General features: G+C 45.9%; 1 protein-coding gene across 1 annotated transcript; it reads right to left on the bottom strand.

Moving 5' to 3' along the window:
• On the bottom strand, nucleotides 1-19,304 carry nlrc3l (NLR family, CARD domain containing 3-like). Its single transcript, XM_020471577.2, has 11 exons — nucleotides 19,286-19,304; nucleotides 18,928-18,988; nucleotides 18,467-18,613; nucleotides 16,710-16,986; nucleotides 16,460-16,607; nucleotides 14,799-14,891; nucleotides 8,177-8,739; nucleotides 7,910-8,085; nucleotides 7,455-7,731; nucleotides 5,421-5,636; nucleotides 1-5,322 (listed from the first exon to the last, which is right to left on the bottom strand). Exons 2-11 carry the CDS (start codon nucleotides 18,951-18,953, stop codon nucleotides 4,954-4,956), a joined length of 2,292 nt encoding a protein of 763 aa, XP_020327166.2. The 5' UTR covers nucleotides 18,954-18,988; nucleotides 19,286-19,304; the 3' UTR covers nucleotides 1-4,953.
• Between the last annotated feature and the right edge of the window lie 7,515 nt (nucleotides 19,305-26,819).

A 26,819-nucleotide genomic window follows, 5' to 3' on the forward strand; every position in this document is an offset into this window, starting at 1 on the left:
AATAGTTTGAATTTTTATATAATAATGTTAATCTGTATCTACCCAACTGCTGCTGCATTCATTAGTAAGCATTTTAAGAATATGATCATCCAATTTCGATGACTCAACCTCAATTATTTCTGATGTTAAAACAAAACAAGTGGTAGAAATATACAAATGTCGCACAATGGAACTTTACACACACCGGTTTAAAATCAATTATAATCAAAATAATTTCTACGTATTAGCATAAACTTTGTCTGATTATATATGCAAATTTAATTGTGAAATTACATTCAGGAAAGCCTGAATTGTCATCTAAAATATAGGTAACACCCGTGCCAAAAAGGCAAAAAATATCAAAATACATTATGATGGCATTTTGTTGATTTATAATGGTAAAGGGTTAACTTTACTAAGTTTTGGTCAAAAAAATTAAAAGTCATGTTGGCTCTTCAAAATCCATAATTTCCGCAGAATTACCCAAATAACCTATAGGGCCCTACTAAATAAATATGACGTTTTAAATTAAATAAGTTTGCTAATATGGGTGATTGTTCATGGGACAATTGATAGCTGCAACATTTTAAGTAGTTGTAAGGGTTAGGGCTGTCCGACTAAAAAAATAAATCTCACTTGACATGTTATGTCGACCAATCAATTGCTCAACATTTAAACGTGTATTTTTCCATTTTATATACACCATGTGTTTTAATAAAATCAACTATATGCATTGAGCTTTTCTGATGCGTACGGGTTGATGCCTCAAGAGGGTGCCAGAGATCTAGATAACCAGAAGAAAAAAACCTGACCCAACTATTCTCCTCCAGCAGATTCTGCCATTACTCTCCTGAAGTTGCCGGTGATAGGCTACACGAGGAGTCTGCAACCTTTCTCATGTGGAATGCCAATTTATCTTACCATTTCTACCAATCTGCGGGCCAGTAATGGTTTTCAAATGCACATTTACGTGGAATGGTTTCATTTAATTTATAAGGTCTTATCACAAAATCATTGTCATGTGGTTAACAAATTTCATCCAAATCTAAATGATAAACCTAAAAAGTAACTTCCATTGCCATTGCCAAAAATGTAAAAATAGCCTGCATAAAGCCAACAAATAAAAACATTGCAACCTGCCGGTAGAAAATATCCTGATTTAAACATTTTAAAAATCCTATAAATCACATTGGCTACACATGGCCTGTCTGCAAAAAACTTTAAAAATTGATACAATTAATGGGTCTGGCCCAAAGCTTGCACTAGCAAGCTTGGGACAGACACAGCTGTAGGCTATTTGCTCAAGGGATAAGAAGCAGTGCTTGACTTGGGCAGGAGCTTACCTCAAATGTTCTACTACTTGAGCTCCTGTTCCTCTTAATAAATATCAGCTCCAAAGTATTGTGGAGCTCCTGCACCTAAATATAAACAGTACCGACACCCAAAATGACTACGGGAACCTATTTCAGTCCAAGTCAAGCACTGATGAGAAGCCTATTTTATGACATTCCCACTGGATCAGAGCATTTTCCCTGTCACGCTGAGTGGTTATCGAAAGGGCGAGAGCCGGAAAGATTTTTCAAATACATTGAGGAACTATTGTAATTGTCAATGTATGTAAATACAGAATTTGTTTGAGGTGAAGAAAACATCACTTTGAGAAGCTCCACAGGTCATTAGTGGTGGTGCATTAAGCCAATCAGAAATACTATCAGATCCCCAAATGAGGACATTTATATGCCTACATTTGCACCCAGGCCACAGTCTATTGGCCTACTTCTATGTGTAAATCAGGCCACGGAGCCTATAGGCCTACTTCTGTGTGTAAATCAGGCCACATAGCCTATAGGCCTACTTCTACGCGTGCCCGTCCTTACTCAACATTGACAGGAGCACTCCAAACGAAAGACAATAACAAAATTAAATTGACAAACTCATAAATGGACTGAGATAAACCCCCCAAAAATTCTCACTAGTGTAGCATAGGTTGTGCACTCTGCAAACAATGTGTCCACTCAGACAATGAGAACAGGACTAGCGGAATAATACTCAATGGATTCAAATAAACTACCATAACCAAAGTAACAAACATTGTGGATTAGAAATCATAGGAATTAACGGTAAACATACTACTGGTGATATGGGGAAGTGATATACACTAACAACTCACACAATGAAGTTATGAAACAAATGTGCACCAATAGGTGGGAGAGAAGTGCATTCTGGAGAGAGAAGTGCATTGTGCATCTGGGTGCATGGTCAATCTGACGTTTGCATTGGCCATGCAGCATTTACGGTGATACGGCCTCAGCAGAAGTCAAGGCAAGAACGGCCTCAGCAGAAGTCAGGGCAAGAACGGCCTCAGCAGAAGTCAGGGCAAGAACGGCCTCAGCAGAAGTCAGGGCAAGAACGGCCTCAGCAGACGTCAGGGCAAGAACGGCCTCAGCAGACGTCAGGGCAAGAACGAACGGCCTCAGCAGAAGTCAGGGAAAGAACGGCCTCAGCAGAAGTCAGGGCAAGAACGGCCTCAGCAGAAGTCAGGGCAAGAACGGCCTCAGCAGAAGTCAGGGCAAGAACGGCCTCAGCAGAAGTCAGGGCAAGAACGGCCTCAGCAGAAGTCAGGGCAAGAACGGCCTCAGCAGACGTCAGGGCAAGAACGGCCTCAGCAGACGTCAGGGCAAGAACGGCCTCAGCAGACGTCAGGGCAAGAACGGCCTCAGCAGACGTCAGGGCAAGAACGGCCTCAGCAGACGTCAGGGCAAGAACGGCCTCAGCAGACGTCAGGGCAAGAACGGCCTCAGCAGACGTCAGGGCAAGAACGGCCTCAGCAGAAGTCAGGGCAAGAACGGCCTCAGCAGACGTCAGGGCAAGAACGGCCTCAGCAGACGTCAGGGCAAGAACGGCCTCAGCAGAAGTCAGGGCAAGAACGGCCTCAGCAGACGTCAGGGCAAGAACGGCCTCAGCAGAAGTCAGGGCAAGAACGGCCTCAGCAGACGTCAGGGCAAGAACGGCCTCAGCAGACGTCAGGGCAAGAACGGCCTCAGCAGAAGTCAGGGCAAGAACGGCCTCAGCAGACGTCAGGGCAAGAACGGCCTCAGCAGAAGTCAGGGCAAGAACGGCCTCAGCAGAAGTCAGGGAAAGAACGGCCTCAGCAGAAGTCAGGGCAAGAACGGCCTCAGCAGAAGTCAGGGCAAGAACGGACTCAGCAGAAGTCAGGGCAAGAACGGACTCAGCAGAAGTCAGGGAAAGAACGGCCTCAGCAGAAGTCAGGGAAAGAACGGCCTCAGCAGAAGTCAGGGCAAGAACGGCCTCAGCAGAAGTCAGGGCAAGAACGGACTCAGCAGAAGTCAGGGCAAGAACGGACTCAGCAGAAGTCAGGGCAAGAACGGACTCAGCAGAAGTCAAGGCAAGAACGGACTCAGCAGAAGTCAGGGCAAGAACGGACTCAGCAGAAGTCAGGGCAAGAACGGACTCAGCAGAAGTCAGGGCAAGAACGGACTCAGTAGAAGTCAGGGCAAGAACGGACTCAGTAGAAGTCAGGGCAAGAAGGACCTCAGCAGAAGTCAGGGCAAGAACAGCCTCAGCAGAAGTCAGGGCAAGAACGGCCTCAGCAGAAGTCAGGGCAAGAACGGCCTCAGCAGAAGTCAGGGCAAGAACGGCCTCAGCAGAAGTCAGGGCAAGAACGGCCTCAGCAGAAGTCAGGGCAAGAACAGCCTCAGCAGAAGTCAGGGCAAGAAGGACCTCAGCAGAAGTCAGGGCAAGAAGGACCTCAGCAGAAGTCAGGGCATTCATACTCCTTACGGAGCAGTGCAGAGCTGTTGTCAAGGGAGTGTTTATACAGGATGTACCACCCTCACCTACCGTGAACCAATCATGTCATCGTGGAGCTATACAGAGCCCTCCACATTGGTACAACATTTGGGAGGGACATAGTGAAGTGGTACAGAGCTCCATTTGGCCTCTGGAGGCTCCACCACAATTTCAAATCAAGCATAAATTGGCTTTTGGTCTAGGCCTCAGCAATGGATTAGTTCACTGAGAGGTGAAAATATATATATGTTTTACTGCTCAACCAAAACAATCTCAGTCGAACAGCCTAAGGACAAAACAATGGACCAGTGGACTGATTGGAGTCAGCCCTACTAAGGGTAATCTAAACACATAACTGGTGCAGATGAATAAACATTGTTCAATTCATCATTATCGTGATAATTCAGCCAGGTATTGTGATATGGATAATGTTTTTTCATATCTCCCAGCTACTGTACACCTTTCACCCCTATACCCAAACTACAAAACACACAGACGTGTCATGTCATTTAAACACACACAGACGTGTCATGTCATTTAAACACACACAGACGTGTCATGTCATTTAAACACACACAGACGTGTCATGTCATTTAAACACACATAAATGTGTAAACATAAACACTCCCTTTCCATCAAGTTTGTTAATTAAAGGAATAATGTAAATGTTAACTAAATACCTGATTGTTCTTGTACTACAACTAGAAGTATAGCTGGCTAGTGTCAGTGATGGAGAAGCAATACATAACAGATTCTGCAACTAGGGTCACTACTGTCTGCATCCGTCCTCCAGTGAGTCATCTTGTAGAGGATGAACAGGCTGTATGGTCACACAAGTCTAACAAGCACCGTGGTCTTTATCTTCGACTGCTAGTTGATGGGTTGTATATATTAGTCCTTATAAACAGACTCAGCACAGTCACGGAGTTCGTTCAGACACAATGATTAACTCTTTCTGGTAAGACACATCTGTGATTTATGCCTTCTCTTTCTCTCGGTCTGTCTGCTAGTTGGATGAGACACACTGAATGTTCATTGTTTTGGTTTCAGCGGGGCACAGAGACGACACCAATACTTTGGTCGCATTACCTTTCATTTTACAAAACAGAGTTCAGTGCATCAGAGACAAATGATCAAACATGTTTGCTAACAGCAGGAGACTGTTCAGTCCTTAGACGTTTCCAGCTCCCGGAGGCATTCGCTAAGGTTGGCCTGTCTCTCTGGCCCTGCACTGTCCTTCCTCTTGGTCAGCATCCTGACCACCTCCTCCAGACCTTTCAGTGGAGGGGCGTTATGGGGGAACAGCATCCCTCGGAGCAAACCGTCATTGAGCGTCATGGACAAACCGCACAGGAAGCGCAGGAACAGGTCGTACTGGCCGACAGGAGCGCTGAGGTAACGGTCAACGGCTTTGCGGTACATGTCCACCAGAGAGTGTTCCTTGAACAGCTTGGAGACGCGGTGGGACTGGTCTAGAATGTTCCGCTCCTCCAGGCGGAAGGTGAGCCAAACATAATGTGCAGCCATGAACTCCTGATGATAAGAACACATTCATTATGAATAACACATCTGTCAATCTCAATACCTCAAATCAAGAGAAGTAAAGTCATGTGACAGGAAGTCCAACCCACCAGGAAGCTCAGGTGTGTGAAGCAGAAGACCCGCTTGTCTTCGGCATTCGCCCTGGGAAGCTCAGTACACAGGCCCGAACACCAGGCCACCTCCCTCACCAGCAGACTGTGCTCATCCAGGTCCTCTTCATAGAACACAGAGCGGTTATTGTCCAACAGCTTCAGAGCCAGGCAACCCAGATTCAACATGAACACCTTGTCCATGTCCGTCCATTTCTGCTTATAGGAATAATACATTTGTATTCCTTTCTTCCAGGTTCAAAAGATACCTTACACAGTAAGCACACTATAACAGCACACAACCTACACCAATGTCATGACATCATAACGTGGAGAAGACTAAACAGAATCAAACTCCTGGGACCAGACCCTGAGACTTTCTAGAGATGTTTAGCATCGGGGGGAAAAAATGTCAGACCAAGTCTACACTGTACATAAGACCTAGTACACAACTAGCAGGTTAGATGAGTGGCATACAGGGCCTTGGGAAAGTATTCAGACCCCTGGACTTATTCCACATTTTGTTACGTTACAGCCTTATTCTACAATTGATCAAATATTTGTTTCCCTCATCAACCTACACACCATACCCCAAAATGACAAAGAAAAAACTGGTTTTTAGAAATGTTTGCTAATTTATAAAAATTAAAAAAAACTTGTGTCACATCTACATAAGTATTCAGATTCTTTACTCCGTACATTGTTGAAGCACTTTTGGCAGTTATTAGAGTCTTCTTGGGTATGACACTACAAGCCTTGCACATCTGTATTTGGGGAGTTTCTCCCATTCTTCTCTGTAGATCCTCTCAAGCTCTGTCAGGTTGGATGGGGAGCGTTGCTGCACAGCTATTTTCAGATCTCTCCAGAGATGTTCGATCGGGTTGAAGTCCAGGCTCTGGCTGGTCCACTCAAGCACATTCAGATACCTGTGTGCTTAGGGTCATTGTCCTGTTGGAAGGTGAACCTTTGCTCCAGTCTGAGGTCCTGAGCAGGTTTTCCTTCAAGGATCTCTCTGTACTTTGTTCCATTCATCTTTGCCTCAACCCTGACTAGTCTTCCAGGCCCTGCTGCTGAAAAACATCCCCACAGCCTGATGCTGCCACCACCATGCTTCACCGTAGGGATGATGCCAGGTTTCCACCAGACGTGACGCTTGGCATTCAGGCAAAAAGAGTTTCATGAGACCAGAGAATCTTGTTTCTCATGGTCTGAGAGTCCCTTAGGTGCCTTTTGGCAAATTCCAAGTGAGCTTTCATGTGCCTTTTACTGAGGAGTGGCTTCCATCTGGCCACTCTACCATAAAGGCCTGATTGGTGGAGTGCTGCAGAGATTGGAGAATCTTCCAGAAGGACAACAATCTCCACAGAGGAACTCTAGAGCGCTGTCAGAGTGACCATCGGGTTCTTGGTCACCTCCCTGACCAAGGCCCTTCTCCCCCGATTGCTCAGTTTGACCTTGCGGCCAGCTCTAGGAAGAGTCTTGGTGGTTCCAAATGTATTTAAGGATGATGGAGGCCACTGTGTTCTTGGGGACCTTCAATGCTGCAGAATTTGGTACCCTTCACCAGATTGGTGCTTCAACAATCCTGCCTCTGAGCTCAATTCCTTCCACCTCGTGGCTTGGTTTTTGCTCTGATATGCACTGTCAACTGTGGGACCTTATATAGGACAGGTGTTTGCCTTTCCAAATCTTGTCCAATCAATTGAATTGACCACAGGTGGACTCCAATCAGCTTGTAGAAACATGTAACGGATGATGAATGGAAACAGGATGCAGCGAGTCTTCTAGCGAAGGGGCTGAACTCTGAGGTTTTTTAAAAAGCTGCCGGTTTTTTATTTTTAAGAATTGTGCTAAAATTTCTGACCTTGTTTTCGCTTTGTCATTATGGGTTATTGTGTGTAGATGACTGAGGATGATTTATTTAATACATTTTAGAATAAGAATGTAACCTAACAAAATGTGGGAAAAGTCAAGGGGACTGAATACTTTCCGAAGGCACTGTATATATTATATTATTAGGAGGGTGGATCAGACCTGTGAGTTGGGGTTTTGCCCGTAGTATTTCTCCAGCTTGCGGTTGTTCTGGATGATCATGTAGTGGATGAAGAAGGAGGTAATCTTGGGGGGCTCGTCTCCGTAGTCCTCGTAGTTATGGAAACCCCTCTCATACACCATGGCAACCATCCAGCAGCAGAAGGGAATATGACACAGGGTGTAGATGGTGGGGGACTTCTTGGTGTGTCTGATGATCTTAGCAGCCAGAGACTTGTCTGAGTAACGCAGGGTCAGATAGTCATCCTTCTGCTCGTCACTGCAAAACAACAGACAAACTAATAAGCAGCAATAGAAGTCAACGGTTAGCATTTTATATGAGTGTTAAGTTTCACTCACCCCCACAGTGCTTTACATTGTGTTGCAACAACTCATAGGATGTTAGAGGGGGATAGTTACTCCAAACCCCCATACCACCCTCTAAACACCACACACACCTGTAACCCTGTATCTCAGTGACACGGTGGATGTACTCAGGAGGTATCTGATTGGTAGCTGCACGTCTCCCAGTCAGCCACAAGAGGGCGTGCGGCAGCAGAGAGCCTCGGATCAGATTTACCAACAGGGAGTCCAGGGGAATAACAGCCTTGATGTCAGTCACAACAGGAGTGTTCTGGGGGAGAAGGAGAAATATCTTTATAGGTACTGTACAGAATGGTTCCATAGCCAAACACATCATCTCAGCCCTGTGAGACTGTGAGCACCTTGAAATCGAGATGGTTCTTGTAGATGTCGATCCCATCCATGACAAACAGCACCTTGCAGTCTGGCTGCTCCAGAAAGTCCATGGAGCGTGTCTCGTTGTGGTACGTCTGCAGCAGCTCCAACATACTGATGTCCTTCTTCTCAACTCTGTTCCGCTCCCTCAGCGACTGCATCTCCCGGAACGGAAACGGGAACACAAACTGAATGTCGAAATTAGCCCGATCCTCTGCCCAATCCAGCATGAACTTCTGGACCGCCACAGAGTTTCCGATTCCGGGCAGCCCCGTGGTCAGAACGCATCGTACTGGAGACCCATTCAGGGACCGGAGACGGAAAATGTTATTCCCACCAATCATGCTGTCTGGGGAGGCAACCTGGGGAGGGTTGGGGGGATCGGACCGGACCTCGTGCAAGGGATTGACCCCGCCGTGACCTTGGGTGGAGATCTGGGGTTCAACGTAGACGTACTTCAGGTATAGATGCTGGCCCGCCCGGGGTACACCCTCAAAGATACAGTTGTGTCGCCGGATCAGACCACACTTCAACTCATACTGGATCACAGCTAAACAGGGGGAGACAGAGAGAGAGGGGTGGAAGAGGGGGAGACACAGAGAGAGAGAGAGAGGGGTGGAAGAGGGGGAGACAGAGAGAGAGAGGGAGGGAAGAGGGGGAGACAGAGAGAGAGAGGGAGGGAAGAGGGGGAGACAGAGAGAGAGAGGGAGGGAAGAGGGGGAGACAGAGAGAGAGAGGGAGGGAAGAGGGGGAGACAGAGAGAGAGAGGGAGGGAAGAGGGGGAGACAGAGAGAGAGAGGGAGGGAAGAGGGGGAGAGAGAGAGAGAGGGAGGGAAGAGGGGGAGAGAGAGAGAGGGGGAGGGAAGAGGGGGAGAGAGAGAGAGAGGGAGGGAAGAGGGGGAGAGAGAGAGAGAGGGAGGGAAGAGGGGGAGAGAGAGAGAGAGGGGGGGAAGAGGGGGAGAGAGAGAGAGGGAGGGAAGAGGGGGAGAGAGAGAGAGGAGAGGGAGGGAAGAGGGGGAGAGAGAGAGAGGGAGGGAAGAGGGGGAGAGAGAGAGAGGGAGGGAAGAGGGGGAGAGAGAGAGAGGGAGGGAAGAGGGGGAGAGAGAGAGAGAGGGAGGGAAGAGGGGGAGAGAGAGAGAGAGGGAGGGAAGAGGGGGAGAGAGAGAGAGGGAGGGAAGAGGGGGGAGAGAGAGAGAGGGAGGGAAGAGGGGGAGAGAGAGAGAGGGAGGGAAGAGGGGGAGAGAGAGAGGGGTGGAAGAGGGGGAGACAGAGAGAGAGAGAGAGGGGTGGAAGAGGGGGAGACAGAGAGAGAGAGGGGTGGAAGAGGGGGAGACAGAGAGAGAGGGGTGGAAGAGGGGGAGACAGAGAGAGAGGGGTGGAAGAGGGGGGGACCGAGAGAGAGTGAGGGAAGAGGGGGAGACAGAGAGAGAGGGAAGAGGGGGAGACAGAGAGAGAGGGAAGAGGGGTGGAAGAGGGGGAGACAGAGAGAGAGAGAGAGGGAGGGAAGAGGGGGAGACAGAGAGAGAGAGAGGGGGAGGGAAGAGGGGGAGACAGAGAGAGAGAGGGAGGGAAGAGGGGGAGACAGAGAGAGAGAGGGAGGAAAGAGGGGGAGACAGAGAGAGAGAGGGAGGAAAGAGGGGGAGACAGAGAGAGAGGGAAGAGGGGGAGACAGAGAGAGAGGGAAGAGGGGGAGACAGAGAGAGAGGGAGGGAAGAGGGGGAGAGAGAGAGGGTGGAAGAGGGGGAGACAGAGAGAGAGGGAGGGAAGAGGGGGAGACAGAGAGAGAGAGGGAGGGAAGAGGGGGAGACAGAGAGAGAGAGGGATGGAAGAGGGGGAGAGAGAGAGGGGTGGAAGAGGGGGAGACAGAGAGAGGGGTGGAAGAGGGGGAGACAGAGAGAGAGACAGAGAGAGAGAGAGAGAACATAGAGATTGGTTGGAAGGAGTGAGAAGAGTCTGAGTACAGATACTTCCCCAGTCACAGGTCTGGTGCAGACCTGGGTTCAAATAGTGTCTCAGGTACAGTGCATTCGGAAAGTATTCAGACCATTTGACTCTTTCCTCATGTGATGTTACAGCCTTGTTTAAAATAATAATAATTTAAATGCTCAATCTACCCACAATACCCCATAATGACAAAGCAAATTTAGATTTTTAGATTTTTTTTGCAAATGTATAAAACAGAAATCCCTTATTTCCATCAGTATTCAGACCCTTTGCATAGAGACTCCAAACTGAGCTCAGGTGCATCCAGTTTCTATTGATCATCCTTGAGATGCTTCTACAACAACTTCATTGGAGTCCACCTGTGGTAAATTCAATTGATTGGACATGATTTGGAAAGGCACACACCTGTCTATATAAGGTCCCACAGTTGACAGTGTATGTGAAAGCCATGAAGTCCAAGGAATTCTCCGTAGAGCTCTGAGACAGGATTGTGTCGAGGCACAGATCTGGGGAAGGGTACGAAGAAAGTCTGCGGCATTGAAGGTCCCCAAAAACACATTGGCCTCCATCACTCTTAAATGAAAGAAGTTTGGAACCACCAAGACTCTTCCTAGAGCTGGCCGCCCGGCCAAACTGAGCAATCGGGGGAGAAGGGCCTTGGTCAGGGAGGTGACCAAGAACCCAATGGTCACTCTGACTGAGCTCCACTCACCAGTAAAAGGCACATGACAGCCCACTTGGAGTTTGCTAAAAGGCACCTAAGGGACTCTTGGACCATGGAAACAAGATTCTCTGGTCTGATGAAACCAAGATTTAACTCTTTGACCTGAATGCCAAGCCTCACATCTGGAGGAAACCTGGCAACATCCCTACGGTGAAGCATGGTGGTGGCAGCATCATGCTGTGTGGATGTTTTTTCAGCGGCAGGGACTGGGGGAGACTAGTCAGGATCGAGGGAAAGATGAACAGAGCAAATTACAGATAGATCCTTGATGAAATCCTGCTCCAGAGCGCTCAGGACCTCAGACTGGGGTGAAGGTTCACCTTCAAACAGGATAACAACCCTAAGCACACAGCCAAGACAATGCAGGAGTGGTTTCTGGACAAGTCTCTGAATGTCCTTGAGTAGGCCGGACTTGAACCCGATCAAACATCTCTGGAGAGACCTGAGAATAGCTGTGCAGTGGCGCTCCCCGTCCAACCAGACAGAGCTTGAGGTTCTGCAGAGAGGAATGGGAGAAGCTCCCCAAATACAGCTGTACCAAGCTTGTGTAGCATTGTTGCCAAAGGTGCTTCAACAAAGTACTGGATAAAGGTTCTGAATACTTATGGAAATGTGATCGTTTTTTTATTTGTAATACATTCGCAGAAATGTATATAAACCTGTTTTTGCTTTGTCATTATGGGGTATTGTGTGTAGACTGAGGGGGAAAAAATACATTTGAATCCATTTCAGAATAAGGCTGTAACTTAACAAAATGTGGTAAAAGTCAATGGGTCTGAAAACTTTCAGAATGTACTGTTTTAAAAATGACTTTTCAATATTTGAAAATAGTACTTGCAATAAGTCTTACATACTTTCAAATACAATTTGATTTACTTGTATTCTTTTTTTTACAAATAACAAAATAAAAGTTATTGTTTTAGAATGTGTATTTGAAAATACTCAAATGAACAGATAAGTGTGCTCTTCTTTACTGGCCTGATACATCCTACCCCCACAAACCTATGTGACCTTTCCTCCACATCTAAAAGGTGATGAGTTTGCAGGATATTATCAGAGATAAGATGGCAAACATTAGGCTGGGTACCAGTCAAGCAAGACCTCATGATAAGTTTGATATGTGCAATAACCTACAACATAAAGGCACTATGGATTTATTTTCCCTAGTTGACACAGACATGCTCAGGAAAGTGATATCACAATTCAACCTTCTACCGGTCTTCTCGAACTTATCCCCACCACCTTCAAATACTGTTTTTAATTGCATATCTGAAGAAGTGCAAGCTATTGTTAATCTCTCCCTGTTCACAGTCATCTTCCACACCGCACTAAAAGGTGAAACCCATTCTGAATAAAAGTCATCTAGATTCTTCAGCTCTTAGCAATTTTTTGGCCAATTTACAACCTTCCATTGTTTTGCAAAAAAGTTTTCAAACAGCAAATTAAAGTGCCAACTGTATTTTTGAAAAATTCTAATCTGGTTTTCGTGCCCAACACAGCACAGAGACCACCTTAGTTACATCGGTAAAATGATCCGACAGCTTGGATTTAAGTGCCGCATTCGACACTTGACCCTGATGTCCTTCTGGACAGACTGGAGAGGAGGGTTGGCCTCTTCGGTTCAGTTCTAAGGTGGAGAGTTTGTCACCCTTGGTGAACATCACTCAGAAAATACATATGACATGGGTTCCAGAGTGGAGCAGCGGTCTAAGGCACTGCAACTCAGTGCTAGAGGTGCCACTGCAGTCCCCGGTTCCATTCCTGGCTGTATCACAACCGGCCGTGTTTGGGAGTCCCATAGGACGGCGCACAATTGGCCCAGCTATAACCCTGAAGGAAGTAGTTTTGGCTTGACCAACACCCACAACCGCCAGTCCCTTAGCCCTGTGAGTCCCCCCCCCCACCACCTCCAGTCTCTTAGCCCTGTGAGTCCCCCCCCCCCCCCCACAACCGCCAGTCCCTTAGCCCTGTGAGCCCCCCCCACAACCTCCAGTCTCTTAGCCCTGTAAGCCCCCCCACACAACCGCCAGTCTCTTAGCCCTGTGAGCCCCCCCACACAACCGCCAGTCCCTTAGCCCTGTGAGCCCCCCCCACACAACCGCCAGTCCCTTAGCCCTGTGAGCACCCCCCCCCACAACCTCCAGTCCCCCAGTCCCTTAGCCCTGTGATCCCTCCCCCACAACCGCCAGTCCCTTAGCCCTGTGATCCCCCCCACAACCGCCAGTCTCTTAGCCCTGTGAGCCCCCCCCTACAACTGCCAGTCCCTTAGCCCTGTGAGCCCCCCCCCCTACAACCGCCAGTCCCTTAGCCCTGTGAACCCCCCCCTACAACCGCCAGTCCCTTAGCCCTGTGAGCCCCCCCCTACAACCGCCAGTCCCTTAGCCCTGTGAGCCCCCCCCTACAACCGCCAGTCCCTTAGCCCTGTGAGCCCCCCCCTACAACCGCCAGTCCCTTAGCCCTGTGAGCCCCCCCCTACAACTGCCAGTCCCTTAGCCCTGTGATCCCTCCCCCACAACCGCCAGTCCCTTAGCCCTGTGAGCCTCCCTCTACAACCGCCAGTCCCTTAGCCCTGTGAGCCCCCCCCACACAACCGCCAGTCCCTTAGCCCTGTGAGCCTCCCTCTACAACCGCCAGTCCCTTAGCCCTGCCCGGTACTGACCCGAGCACACATTATACCGGTTTCAAGGTCTATGCACTGGCTGCCTGTGAGTATCAGAATTAGGTTTTTAAATCAATCCACAATTGTGCACCCCAACACATGAGTTATGTGTTATGCCTTTTCCTGGCCTTTTAACTATCCCAAAGCCTAGGACCAAGAGGCATGGAGAGGCAGCCTTTTAACTATCCCAAAGCCTCAGACCAAGAGGCATGGAGAGACAGCCTTTTAACTATCCCAAAGCCTAGGACCAAGAGGCATGGAGAGACAGCCTTTTAACTATCCCAAAGCCTAGGACCAAGAGGCATGGAGAGACATTTAACTTTCCCAAAGCCTAGGACCAAGAGACATGGAGAGGCAGCCTTTTAACTATCCCAAAACCTAGGACCAAGAGGCATGGAGAGACAGCCTTTTAACTATCCCAAAGCCTAGGACCAAGAGGCATGGAGAGACATTTAACTATCCCAAAGCCCAGGACCAAGAGGCATGGAGAGGCAGCCTTTTAACTATCCCAAAGCCTAGGACCAAGAGGCATGGAGAGACTGCCTTTTAACTATCCCAAAGCCTAGGACCAAGAGGCATGGAGAGACTGCCTTTTAACTATCCCAAAGCCTAGGACCAAGAGGCATGGAGAGCCTTTTAACTACCCCAAAGCCTAGGACCAAGAGGCATGCGGAGGCTTTTAACTACCCCAAAGCCTAGGACCAAGAGGCATGGAGAGGCAGCCTTTTAACTATCCCAAAGCCTAGGACCAAGAGGCATGGAGAGACAGCCTTTTAACTATCCCAAAGCCTAGGACCAAGAGGCATGGAGAGGCAGCCTTTTAACTATCCCAAAGCCTAGGACCAAGAGGCATGGAGAGGCAGCCTTTTAACTATCCCAAAGCCTAGGACCAAGAGGCATGGAGAGACAGCCTTTAGTTACTATGCCCCCAGCCTCTGGAATAGCCTGCCAGAGAACATGAGGGGGGATGAAAATGTTGACATTTTTAAAATAGATCTTAAAACACATTTTCAGCTTTGCTTTTCCTGAGCAATGCTTTTTAGTCATTCCGTTTTTGTTTCTTTAGTTATTTCTATCCTCTTGTGTTTGTTGTATGGTAAATATTTCTGGTTTTATTTTCATAGTTTTTAATATGTTCTTTACTTGTGAAGCGCACTGCATTGCATTCATGTCTGAAATGTGCTACATAATAACAACATAAAAGCTTGATTTGAAATAACAAATACACATGTTATTGGACCCCGATCTGGTGTGGTCAGTGAAAACCAGTTCTGGTTGTTACCTCTCTTGCACTTCTTCTCCAGTTCCTGGGCCAGCTCAGGTTTCTTCATGCTCTCCAGCATGCGGATCGCCACCCGCAGGCCTTGCAGTTTACCTGACACATAACAATCATCATCATCAGAAACCAAAAGCACATTATAAATACATTACACATAATGTATTACCATGGCAACACCTCAAATGACAACCTATTCCTGCTGTAGTTGGTTCTTTTGTAGTAAGCAGTGCACTACCCAGGTGTGAATGTAGTAAGCAGTGCACTACCAGGGTGTGAATGTAGTAAGCAGTGCACTACCAGGGTGTGAATGTAGTAAGCAGTGCACTACCAGGGTGTGAATGTAGTAAGCAGTGCACTACCAGGGTGTGAATGTAGTAAGCAGTGCACTACCCGGGTGTGAATGTAGTAAGCAGTGCACTACTCGGGTGTGAATGTAGTAAGCAGTGCACTACTCGGGTGTGAATGTAGTAAGCAGTGCACTACTCGGGTGTGAATGTAGTAAGCAGTGCACTACCCGGGTGTGAATGTAGTAAGCAGTGCACTACCAGGGTGTGAATGTAGTAAGCAGTGCACTACCCGGGTGTGAATGTAGTAAGCAGTGCACTACCCGGGTGTGAATGTAGTAAGCAGTGCACTACCCGGGTGTGAATGTAGTAAGCAGTGCACTACCCGGGTGTGAATGTAGTAAGCAGTGCACTACCCGGGTGTGAATGTAGTAAGCAGTGCACTACCCGGGTGTGAATGTAGTAAGCAGTGCACTACCCGGGTGTGAATGTAGTAAGCAGTGCACTACCCGGGTGTGAATGTAGTAAGCAGTGCACTACCCGTGTGTGAATGTAGTAAGCAGTGCACTACCCGGGTGTGAATGTAGTAAGCTGTGCACTACCCGGGTGTGAATGTAGTAAGCAGTGCACTACCCGGGTGTGAATGTAGTAAGCAGTGCACTACTCGGGTGTGAATGTAGTAAGCAGTGCACTACTCGGGTGTGAATGTAGTAAGCAGTGCACTACTCGGGTGTGAATGTAGTAAGCAGTGCACTAATCGGGTGTGAATGTAGTAAGCAGTGCACTACCAGGGTGTGAATGTAGTAAGCAGTGCACTACCAGGGTGTGAATGTAGTAAGCAGTGCACTACCAGGGTGTGAATGTAGTAAGCAGTGCACTACCCGGGTGTGCATGTAGTAAGCTGTGCACTAACAGGGTGTGAATGTAGTAAGCAGTGCACTACCAGGGTGTGAATGTAGTAAGCAGTGCACTACCCGGGTGTGCATGTAGTAAGCAGTGCACTACCAGGGTGTGAATGTAGTAAGCAGTGCACTACCAGGGTGTGAATGTAGTAAGCAGTGCACTACCAGGGTGTGAATGTAGTAAGCAGTGCACTACCAGGGTGTGAATGTAGTAAGCAGTGCACTAACAGGGTGTGAATGTAGTAAGCAGTGCACTACCAGGGTGTGAATGTAGTAAGCAGTGCACTACCAGGGTGTGCATGTAGTAAGCAGTGCACTAACAGGGTGTGAATATAGTAAGCAGTGCACTACCAGGGTGTGAATGTAGTAAGCAGTGCACTAACAGGGTGTGAATGCAGTAAGCAGTGCACTACCCGGGTGTGCATGTAGTAAGCAGTGCACTAACAGGATGCGACTGTAAATTTGTGGTAGTCTTTACCGAAGCGCTCCAGCATCTTATCCACTATGTCCAGCGTATCGCTCAACTCCAGGTCAGTCATGGTGAAGGAGGGGTGGCGCCCACATAGATAGCGCTTAAACAGGTGTAACTCAGGACCACCCAGGGATGTCAGAGAATTCTGCATGGACTACAGAGAGGAAGGGGAGGAGAGAGTTCACATGCATACTCTCATAGCAAGAGAATCACAGATCAGACAGACATTCACATTGGTGAAAACATGCTCACACACCTTGAATATGTAGGGCAGGTCGAATTCAGGGTGCAGCTTGCCTGGCTGTTGCTCTTCATCACCCTCTTCCTGTGATTCGTCCTCAGGCTTGACGGGGGGCAGGGGCTCAGGGTAGTCTACCTGGATGGGGCTGCGCTCGTCCCTTTCTTCCTCCTCCGCACGTGTGTGTGGCCTCTCTGTGACGAAGGTTCCCTCTTGGGGATGCTCGCTGACAGACTGCCGCTGTGTGATCTCAGTGAAGACCGTCTCTGGAGACACGTTGCGGTTCAGCTGGACCCTGGAGGAACAAGAGTGCATCAGCACAACTTCAACGGCAGGAGAATGGATGGAAGTTGCATGTCAAACCTTTAAAAGTAACGTTATAGATTAGGGCAACATTGGGGAGAGCCAAGCCAAGCAGGAAACAATCTGATAGTGTTATGTGGTCACACTGTGTGAGTAATACCCAGTGATAGCATACAGTGCCTTCCCGAAACTATTTTTGACTTATTAAATTGATTTCTCAGCCATCTACACACAACACCACAATGACAAAGTAAACAAAAAAATGCACATTTATTTCAAATGAAATACCCGATTTACATCAGTATTCACACCCCGAGTCAATAGACGTTAGGATCCCTTTTGGAAGTGATTACAGCTGTGAGTCTTTCTGGGTAAGTCTCTAAGAGCTTTGCACACCTGGATTTTACAATATTTGCACAAATTCTTTTTAGAATTCTTTAAGCTGTCAAGTTGGTTGTTGATCATTGCTAGACAGCCATTTAAGTCTTGCCATAGATTTTCAAGCAATCGATTTTGTCCCAAACATAATGCTTTGTATTCAGGAAATTAAGTTAATTTCATTGCCACATTTTTTGAGGTTTTACTTTAGAGCCTTATTGCAAACAGGCTGCCTTATTTTCACTCTCATGTAGGTTAGTATTGTGGAGGAACTACAATGTTGTTATTCCATCCTCAGTTTGCTATCCGTCATTAAACTCGAACTGTTTTAAAGTCATCATTGGCCTCATGGTGAAATCCCTGAGCGGTTTCCTACCTCTCTGGCAATTTAGTTAGGAAGGACACCTGTCTCTTTGTAGTGACTGGGTGTATTGATACACCATCCAAAGTGTAATTAATAACTTCACCATGCTCAAAGGGATATTCAATGACTGCTTTTTTTTTTTTTAACTCATCTACCCTTCTTTGCGAGGCATTGGAAAACGTCCCTATGCATTGTGGTTGAATCTGTGTTTGAAATTCACTGATCGACTGAGGGACCTTACAAATAATTGTATTGGTGGAGGTGAGGTAGTCATTCAAGAATCATGTTAAACACCATGCTACTTATTATGTGAGCTAAGCACAGTTTTACTCCTGAACTTATTTAGGCTCTATCAAAAGGGATTGAATACTTATTGACTCAAGACATTTCTGCTTTCCATTTAATTAATTTGTAAACATTTCTAAAAGGGGGGTATCGTGTGTAGGTCAGTGAAACAAAAGCTCAATTTAATCCATTTTAAAGGATAAGTTCTTGCCATTTACAACAAAAATAGAGATTTGGTTGTAAAAATATATATATACTTCTTTCAATTCAGGCTGTAACACCACATTATGTGGAAAAGTCAAGGGGTGTGAGTACTTTCTGAAGGCACTTTAGGTGGTCAGACAGGTTTGACAGGCAAGCTGTGTGTGTGTGTGTGTGTGTGTGTGTGTGTGTGTGTGTGTGTGTGTGTGTGTGTGTGTGTGTGTGTGTGTGTGTGTGTGTGTACCATGTGTGTGTAGTGAAGGTGGGTAGTTCCGATTTGCAAGATGAGCACTGAGCCTCTGTGATGTTCTCGTCCTCTTCCTCCTCATCACTCTTCATGGAGCCATAGCTAGAGGGAGGTCTCTCCTGGTTCTGGCTCACCTGTAGGATCCTGACATCATCCCAGGAAATAAAAACGAGTCACTTTTTCAAAACGTGTATTACTAGTTGTGGTTGGTGTCCCACGTGGAAAGGTTCTATTCAAAACAACATCAGTTATGATAAGTCTGCTAACAACAAGTCTTTACATGTTTCTCTGTCGCCGGCTGCCTAGCTATTTAAAAAACATATATTGAGATGACAGAGAAGGGAATATAGCTCAAATGACTAATTTGGTATTTGTCCAACAACACCGTAACACACTGACGCTAATCGTTCAAACACTCTTTACGGAGGCCTAACAAACAGTGGTACCGGTCCACTCACCTCTCCACTTCTGAATCCGAGTCCATTTCGGTTCCCCCGACAGGCTCAAATCCCGAATCTCCTGTGAAGGGGGAGAGATTATTCTGGTGCCGTCGGTCAAATTAATGAAGTAGCAGGGAGTTGAAAAAAATTTGGTTGGCTGCCCTAAGGCCTAGTGCTAACGAATGTGTTGCATTAGCTAACGTTACATACCAAGCAAGTTGTGACACTGGCATTTCGACTTCTTGTACAGAATGTAAACAATGCCTCTGTTTGCTTTCAATGCCTATTGGGTGCGCATTTGATAATGATCCCAAAACTATACAGGCAAGTACATTTAGAAAGTTATAATACCCTACTCACAACACTACTAACCTACCAGCTCTCTTACCTCCCACCTTTTCAAAATGTCGGATTTTACTTTCGCTTTCCACATTAAAAGAGGATAGTTTCTAAACCCAGACGCGCAACATCGCGAGACTACCGGGAGCGCTGGCGAAGCAGATCAAAAAGACCAGGCCGGGATTTGGGGGTTGATGCCGCGTTTAAGTGCTAGTCGGAACTAGGAAACTGGAAAATGTCTGATTTGTTAATTCGTTAAACGCGTCACGGTAAACTCCAACAGGTTAGCAAGTCGGACATTTCTGAGTTTCTTAGTTCCGAATAATACTTGAACGTGGCAAGAGAAGTCAATGGGCGAATTCGAGCGGATCACTTTTTGTGAAGACGCCGAACAACGTTGTCCACCGCTTTTCAAATGTGCTGCATTATGGCTATAAAAAAGTCGAATTTACAACTATACTGAACATAATCATAAACGCGACATGTAAAGTGTTGGTCCCATGTTTCAAAGCTGAAGTAAAATATCCAATTTTTTCATACGCACAAAAAGCTTATTTAAACGTTGTGCACAAATTTGTTTACACCATTGTTAGTGAGAATTTCCTATTTGCCAAAATTATCCATCCACCCGAAAGGTGTGACATATCAAGAAGCTTATTAAATAGCTAATTAAACAGCATGATCATTAAACAGGTGCCTCTTGTGCTGAGGGCAATAAAAGGGAAGTTTAAAATGTGCAGTTTTGTCACACAACACAGTCCCACAGAAGTCTCAAGTTTTGAGGGAGTGTGCAATTGGCATGCTGACTACAGGAATTGCCTCCAGGGCTGTTACCAGAGAATGTAATGTTATTTTCTCTCCCATAGCCACTTCCAACATCGTTTTAGAGATTTTGGCAGTATGTTGAACCGGCCTCACAACAGCAGACCACGTGTAACCACGCCAGCCCAGGACCTCCACATTTGGCTTTTTCACCTGCGGTATCATCAGAAGGGGTGTGGGAGTGCTGAGAAGTATGTATTTCTGTAATAAAGGCCTTTTGTGGGGAAAAACTCATTCTGATTGGCTGGACCTGGCTCCCCAGCGGGTGAGCCTATGCCGTCCCAGGCACACCAGTGGCTGCGCCCCTGCCCAGTCATGTGAAATCCATAGATTAGGGCCTAATGAATTTATTTAAATTGACTGATTTCCTGATATGAACTGTAACTCAGTAACATTTTTGAAATTGTTGCATGTTGCATTTCTATATTTTTTTCAGTGTACATTTCTGAAGTTGCTCCTCCCCAATTGCAACTTGAAGTCATAACCAAAGCATTGGGGAGACAATCTTCTGTTGCACATAGATGGTTGATGTCGCCACTATCATTGGTTATTATCAATGCATGTTACAGTTTTGGTTGGATGACTATTTAAACTTAAATGCATGTTTATCCATACATCCTTACAATCTAACTACATAAGATACACATGTGATCCAAATTGCTAACATAAATAAATGAAATACCCTACTTGTGACTATAGCTCAGGGATGGGCAACCCCAGTCCTCGGGGGCCTGATTGGTGTCAAACTTTTGCATCCACCAAAGCCAGTAAAATGTGATTCATCACTCCAGCAAATGCGTTTCAACTGCTCCAGAGTCCAATGGCGGCAAGCTTTACACCATTCCAGCCAACGCTTAGCGTTGCACAAGGTTAACTTAGGCTTGTGTGCAGCTGCTTGGCCATGGAAACCCATTTCATGAAGTTCCCACAACCAGTTATTGTGCTGACATTGCTTCCAGAGACAGTTTGGAACTCATTAGTGTGTTGCAACTGAGGACAGAGGATTTTTACGCGCTTCAGCACTCAGCAGTCCCGTTCTGTGAGCTTGTGTGGCTTACCACTTCATGGCTGAGCCGTTATTGCTCCTAGATGTTTCCACTTCACAATAACAGCAGGTGTATCTCACTGATCATCCCTAAAGCCAACACCTCATTTGGCCGCCTTTCGTTCCAGTTCTCTGCTGCCTGTGACTGGAACGAATTGCAAAAATCGCTGAAGTTGGAGACTTTTATCTCCCTCACCAACTTCAAACATCTGCTATCTGAGCAGCTAACCGATTGCTGCAGCTGTACATAGTCTATCGGTAAATAGTCCACCCAATTTTACCTACCTCATCCCCATACTGTTTTTATTTATTTACTTTTCTGCTCTTTTGCACACCAATATCTCTACCTGTACATGACCATCTGATCATTTATCACTCCAGTGTTAATCTGCAGAATCCAATCGAGAATCTGTGGAAAGAACTGAAAACTGCTGTTCACAAATGCTCTCCATCCAACCTCACTGAGCTCGAGCTGTTTTGCAAGGAGGAATGGGAAAACATTTCAGTCTCTCGATGTGCAAAACTGATAGAGACATACCCCAAGCGACTTACAGCTGTAATCGCAGCAAAAGGTGGCGCTACAAAGTATTAATTTAAGGGGGCTGAATAATTTTGCATGCCCAATTTTTCCGTTTTTGATTTGTTAAAATTTTTTGAAATATCCAATAAATGTCGTTCCACTTCATGATTGTGTTCCACTTGTTGTTGATTCTTCACAAAAAAATACAGTTTTATATCTTTATGTTTGAAGCCTGAAATGTGGCAAAAGGTCGCAAAGTTCAAGGGGGCCGAATACTTTCGCAAGGCACTGTACCTCTCTCTCTGTTTCTCTCTCAGAAGCTCTGATGGAGGAGCTCAACCAGGGCTTGCGACCACTGAAGCAAAATGCAGAGAAGAAGTTCTGCAGCCGCTCGATGCATGTCAACAACAACAACATCATCACAGACTTTAATAATATGTCTCACCTGGGTTCTACCTGTCCTTCAACGACATCTCACACAGCAGTGTGTTGAGTTCACACAGTCACGCACACAGAGTGTCTCTGGACAAAACTGGTGCACTATATAGGCGATATTATGTAATTTCAGACAAGCCTCTCCCTGAATGGACACAGGTGGCAGGGTGGTAAAATGAATTTCTCTAGTACAGGTATTCCCAAACTGGGGTACGTGTACCCCCAGGGGTATGCGCAATCCCGTCGAGGGTACGGCAAATAAAAATGTGATGAACATTTTTTATTTATTTCTTATTTTTATTTGTTACATTTAAAAAATATATATATATTCACATTTTCAAACAGTCCATTTATATTTTCCAACGGGGCTATACATTTGGGTGAAGTTTTTTTCTCGCCTGAGTAGCCTCGTTTCACTGTCAAAAATAAAATTAAACCTTCTTTGGACACTGTGTTAACTAACCTCCAGAAGAGCTTCAACGCCCTACAACTCTCCTTCCGTGGCCTCCAACTGCTCTTAAATGCTAGTAAAACTAAATGTATGCTCTTCAACCGATCGCTGCCCGCACCTGCCCGCTCCTAGCATCACTACTCTGGAAGGTTGTGACTTAGAATATGTGGACAACTACAAATAGCTAGGTGTCTGGTTAGACTGTAAACTCTCCTTCCAGACTCACATTAAGCATCTCCAATACAAAATTAAAATCTAGAATCGGCTTCCTATTTCACAACAAAGCATCCTTCACTCATGTTGCCAAACATACCCTTGTAAAATTGACTATCCTACCAATCCTTTACTTCGGCGATGTCGTTTACAAAATAGCCTCCAACACTCTACTCAGCAAATTGGATGCAGTCTACCACAGTGCCATCCGTTTTGTCACCAAAGCCCCATACACTATCCACCACTAGGACCTGTACGCTCTCGTTGGCTGGCCATCGCTTCATACTCGTCGCCAAGCCCACTGGCTCCAGGTCATTTATAAGTCTTTGCTGGGTAAAGTCCCGCCTAATCTCAGCTCACTGGTCACCATAGCAACACACGCTCCAACAGGTATATTTCACTGGTCATCACCAAAGCCAACCCTCCCTTTGGCCACCTTTCCTTCCAGTTCTCTGCTGCCAATGACTGGAATGAATTGCAAAAATCACTGACGCTGGAGTCTTATATCTCCCTCACTAACTTTAAGCATCAGCTGTCAGAGCAGCTTGCATATCATTGCACCTGTGCGCAGCCCATCTAAAAATAGCCCACCCAACTACCTCAACCCCATATTTTTATTTACAGTTGAAGTCAGAAGTTTACATGCATCTTAGCCAAATACATTTAAACTCAGTTTTTCACAATTCCTGACATTTAATCCTAGTAACAATTTCCTGTCTTAGGTCAGATAGGATTACCACTTTATTTTAAGAATGTGAAATGTCAGAATAATAGTAGAGAGAATGATTTATTTCAGCTTTTATTTCTTCATCACATTCCCAGTGGGTCAGAAGTTTACATACACTCAATTAGTATTTGGTAGCATTGCCATGACATTTTTTAACTTGGGTCAAACATTTCGGGTAGCCCTCCACAAGCTTCCCACAGTAAGTTGGGTGAATTTTGGCCCATTCCTCCTGACAGAGCTTGTGAGTCAGGTTTGTAGACCTCCTTGCTCGCACACACTTTTTCAGTTCTGCCCACAAATGTTCTATAGGATTGAGGTCAGGGCTATGTGATGGCCACTCCAATACCTTGACTTGGTTGTTCTTTAAGCCATTTTGCCACAACTTTGGAAATATGCTTGGGGTCATTGTCCATTTGGAAGACCCATTTGCGACCAAGCTTCAACTTCCTGACTGATGTCTTGAGATGTTGCTTCAATATATACACATAATTTTGCTTGCTCATGATGCCATCTATGTTGTGAAGTGCACCAGTCCCTCCTGCAGCAAAGCACCCCCACAACATGATGCTGCCACCCCCGTGCTTCACGGTTGGGATGATGTTCTTCGGCTTGCAAGACTTCCCCTTTTCCTCCTAACATAACGATGGTCATTATAGCCAAACAGTTCTATTTTTGTTTCATCAGACCAGAGGACATTTCTCCAAAATGTACGATCTTTGTCCCTATGTGCAGTTGCAAACTGTAGTCTGGATTATTTAAGGCGGTTTTGGAGCAGTGACCACTTCCTTGCTGAGCGGCCTTTCAGGTTATGTCGATATAGGACTCGTTTTACTGAGGATATAGATACTTTTGTACCGGTTTCCTCCAGCATCATTACAAGATCCTTTGCTGTTGTTCTGGGAATGATTTACACTTTTCGCACCAAAGTACGTTCAACTCTAGGAGACAGAACGCATCTCCTTCCCAAGCGGTATGACGGCTACGTGGTCCCATGGTGTTTATACTTGCGTACTATTGTTTGTACAGATGAACGTGGTACCTTCAGGCGTTTGGAAATTGCTCACAAGGATGAACCAGACTTGTGGAGGTCTGCAATTCTTTTTCTGAGGTCTGGGCTGATTTCTTTTGATTTTCCCATGATGTCAAGCAAAAAGGCACTGAGTTTGAAGGTAGGCCTTGAAATACATCCACAGGTACACCTCCATTTGACTCAAATGATGTCAATTAGCTTATCAGAAGCTTCTAAAGCCATGACATAATTTTCCTAACACCCCCTAACCCTACAGCAGAGAGATAGATAGCGTATGTAAACTTCCGACTTCAACTGTATTTTTTTGCTCCTTTGCAACCCAGTATCTCTACTTGTACATTCATCTTCTGCTCATCTATCACTCCAGTGTTAAATTGCTAAATAATGTAATTATTTCGCCACTATGGCCTATTTATTGCCTTACCTCCCTAATCTTACTACATTTGCACACGCTGTGTATATTCTTTTCTATTGTGTTATTGACTGTACATTTGTTTATCCCATGTGTAACTCTGTGTTGTTTGTGTTGCACTGCTTTGCTTTATCTTGGCCAGATCGCAGTTTTAAATGAGAATTTGTTCTCAACTGGCCTACCTGGTTAAATAAAGGTGAAATAAATAAATGGTGTTCAGTGAAATAACAGCACAATGTCAAATACAGGTAGCCTAGTCAAATCACATTAACCATTACTCTCTCGTGGTAATTCCACTAACGGTCCATATGTAGCCAAACGTAGCTGCTGCTCGTGTTCGTATCTGTACTGATGGTGCAAAAGCCATGACAGGGAGACATAGTGGAGTGGTAACGCGTGTGCAAGCAGTTGTTCCAGACACCACTTGGGTAACACTGCAGCATCCACCAAGAGGCTCTTGCTGCCAAGGGAATGCCTGACAGCATGAAAGACATTTTGGACACTACAGTGAAAATGGTTAACTTTGTTAAAACAAGGCCCCTGAACTCTCGTGTATTTTCTGCACTATGCAATGATATGGGCAGCGACCATGTAACGCTTTTACAACATACAGATGTGCGCTGGTTATCAAGGGGCAAAGTATTGACACGTTTTTTAAATTGAGAGACGAGTTTAAAGTTTTCTTTACTGACCATCATTTTCACTTGTCTGACGCTTGCACGATGACGAGTTTCTCACACGACTGGCCGATCTGGGTGAGGTTTTTTCTCCCCTGAATGATTTGAATCTAGGATTACAGGGACTCTCCGCAACTATATTCAATGTGCGGGACAAACTTGTGGCTATGATTAAGAAGTTGAAGCTCTTCTCTGTCTGCATTAACAAGGACAACACACAGGTCTTTCCATCATTGTATGATTGTTTGTGTGCAAATGAACTCAAGCTTACGGACAATGTCAAATGTGATATAGCAAAGCACCTGAGTTGGGTGCGCAATTACGCAGGTACTTTCCCGAAACCGATGACACAAGCAACTGGATTCGTTATCCCTTTCATGCCCTGCCTCCAGTCCAGTTACCGATATCTGAACAAGAGCCTCATCAATATTGCGCTTCTGTGAAAATTGAATCAGAAGCCCCTACCAGATTTCTGGATTGGGCTGTGCTCAGAGCATCCTGCCTTGGCAAATCATGCTGTTAAGACACCGATGCCCTTTGCAACAACATGCCTATGTGAGAGTAGATTCTGAGCCCTCAATAGCATGAAAACTAAATACAGGCACAGACTGTGTGTGGAAAATGATTTAAGACTGAGACTCTCTCCAATACAACCCAACATTGCAGAATTATGTGCATCCTTTCAAGCACAAACTTCTCATTAACCTGTGGTGAGTTATTCACAATTTTCGATTAACAAGTAAGGTTTTATATGTAGGATGGTATAATAAAAAGCTAAATGATTGATTATTATATTATTATTTGTGCCCTGGTCCTATAAGAGCTCTTTGTCACTTCCCACGAGCCAGGATGTGACAACAACTCTCATTATTATGTTTAATAAATGTATCGTATAGTGTGTGTGTGGTAAGCTTACAATGATGGCAAAAAACAACATTTGACAGTGCGCTGACCTTGGTGGTAGAGGGGGTACAGCTGGAGGTTGAATGTTTGAAGGGGTACGGGACTATTAAAAAGTTTGGGAACCACTGATCTAGTACATTAGTAGTGATCACCCTACATTTAAGGGCCTAAAGCCTGTGTGTGTGTGTGTGTGTACACTCTGTTTCCCAGGTCCTGGTAGAGCTGAAGGAACTGCGGGTGTTGTATCGCCATGATAAAAGCATCTGTAACCTTTCAGAGGTGGATAAGCTAGGCGCCCTGCCCTTCCTGCACGGCAGCACAATGGAGAATGAGGGG

Source organism: Oncorhynchus kisutch, linkage group LG15 (genome assembly GCF_002021735.2).
Source record: "Oncorhynchus kisutch isolate 150728-3 linkage group LG15, Okis_V2, whole genome shotgun sequence".
NCBI classification, from domain to species: Eukaryota; Metazoa; Chordata; class Actinopteri; order Salmoniformes; family Salmonidae; genus Oncorhynchus; species Oncorhynchus kisutch.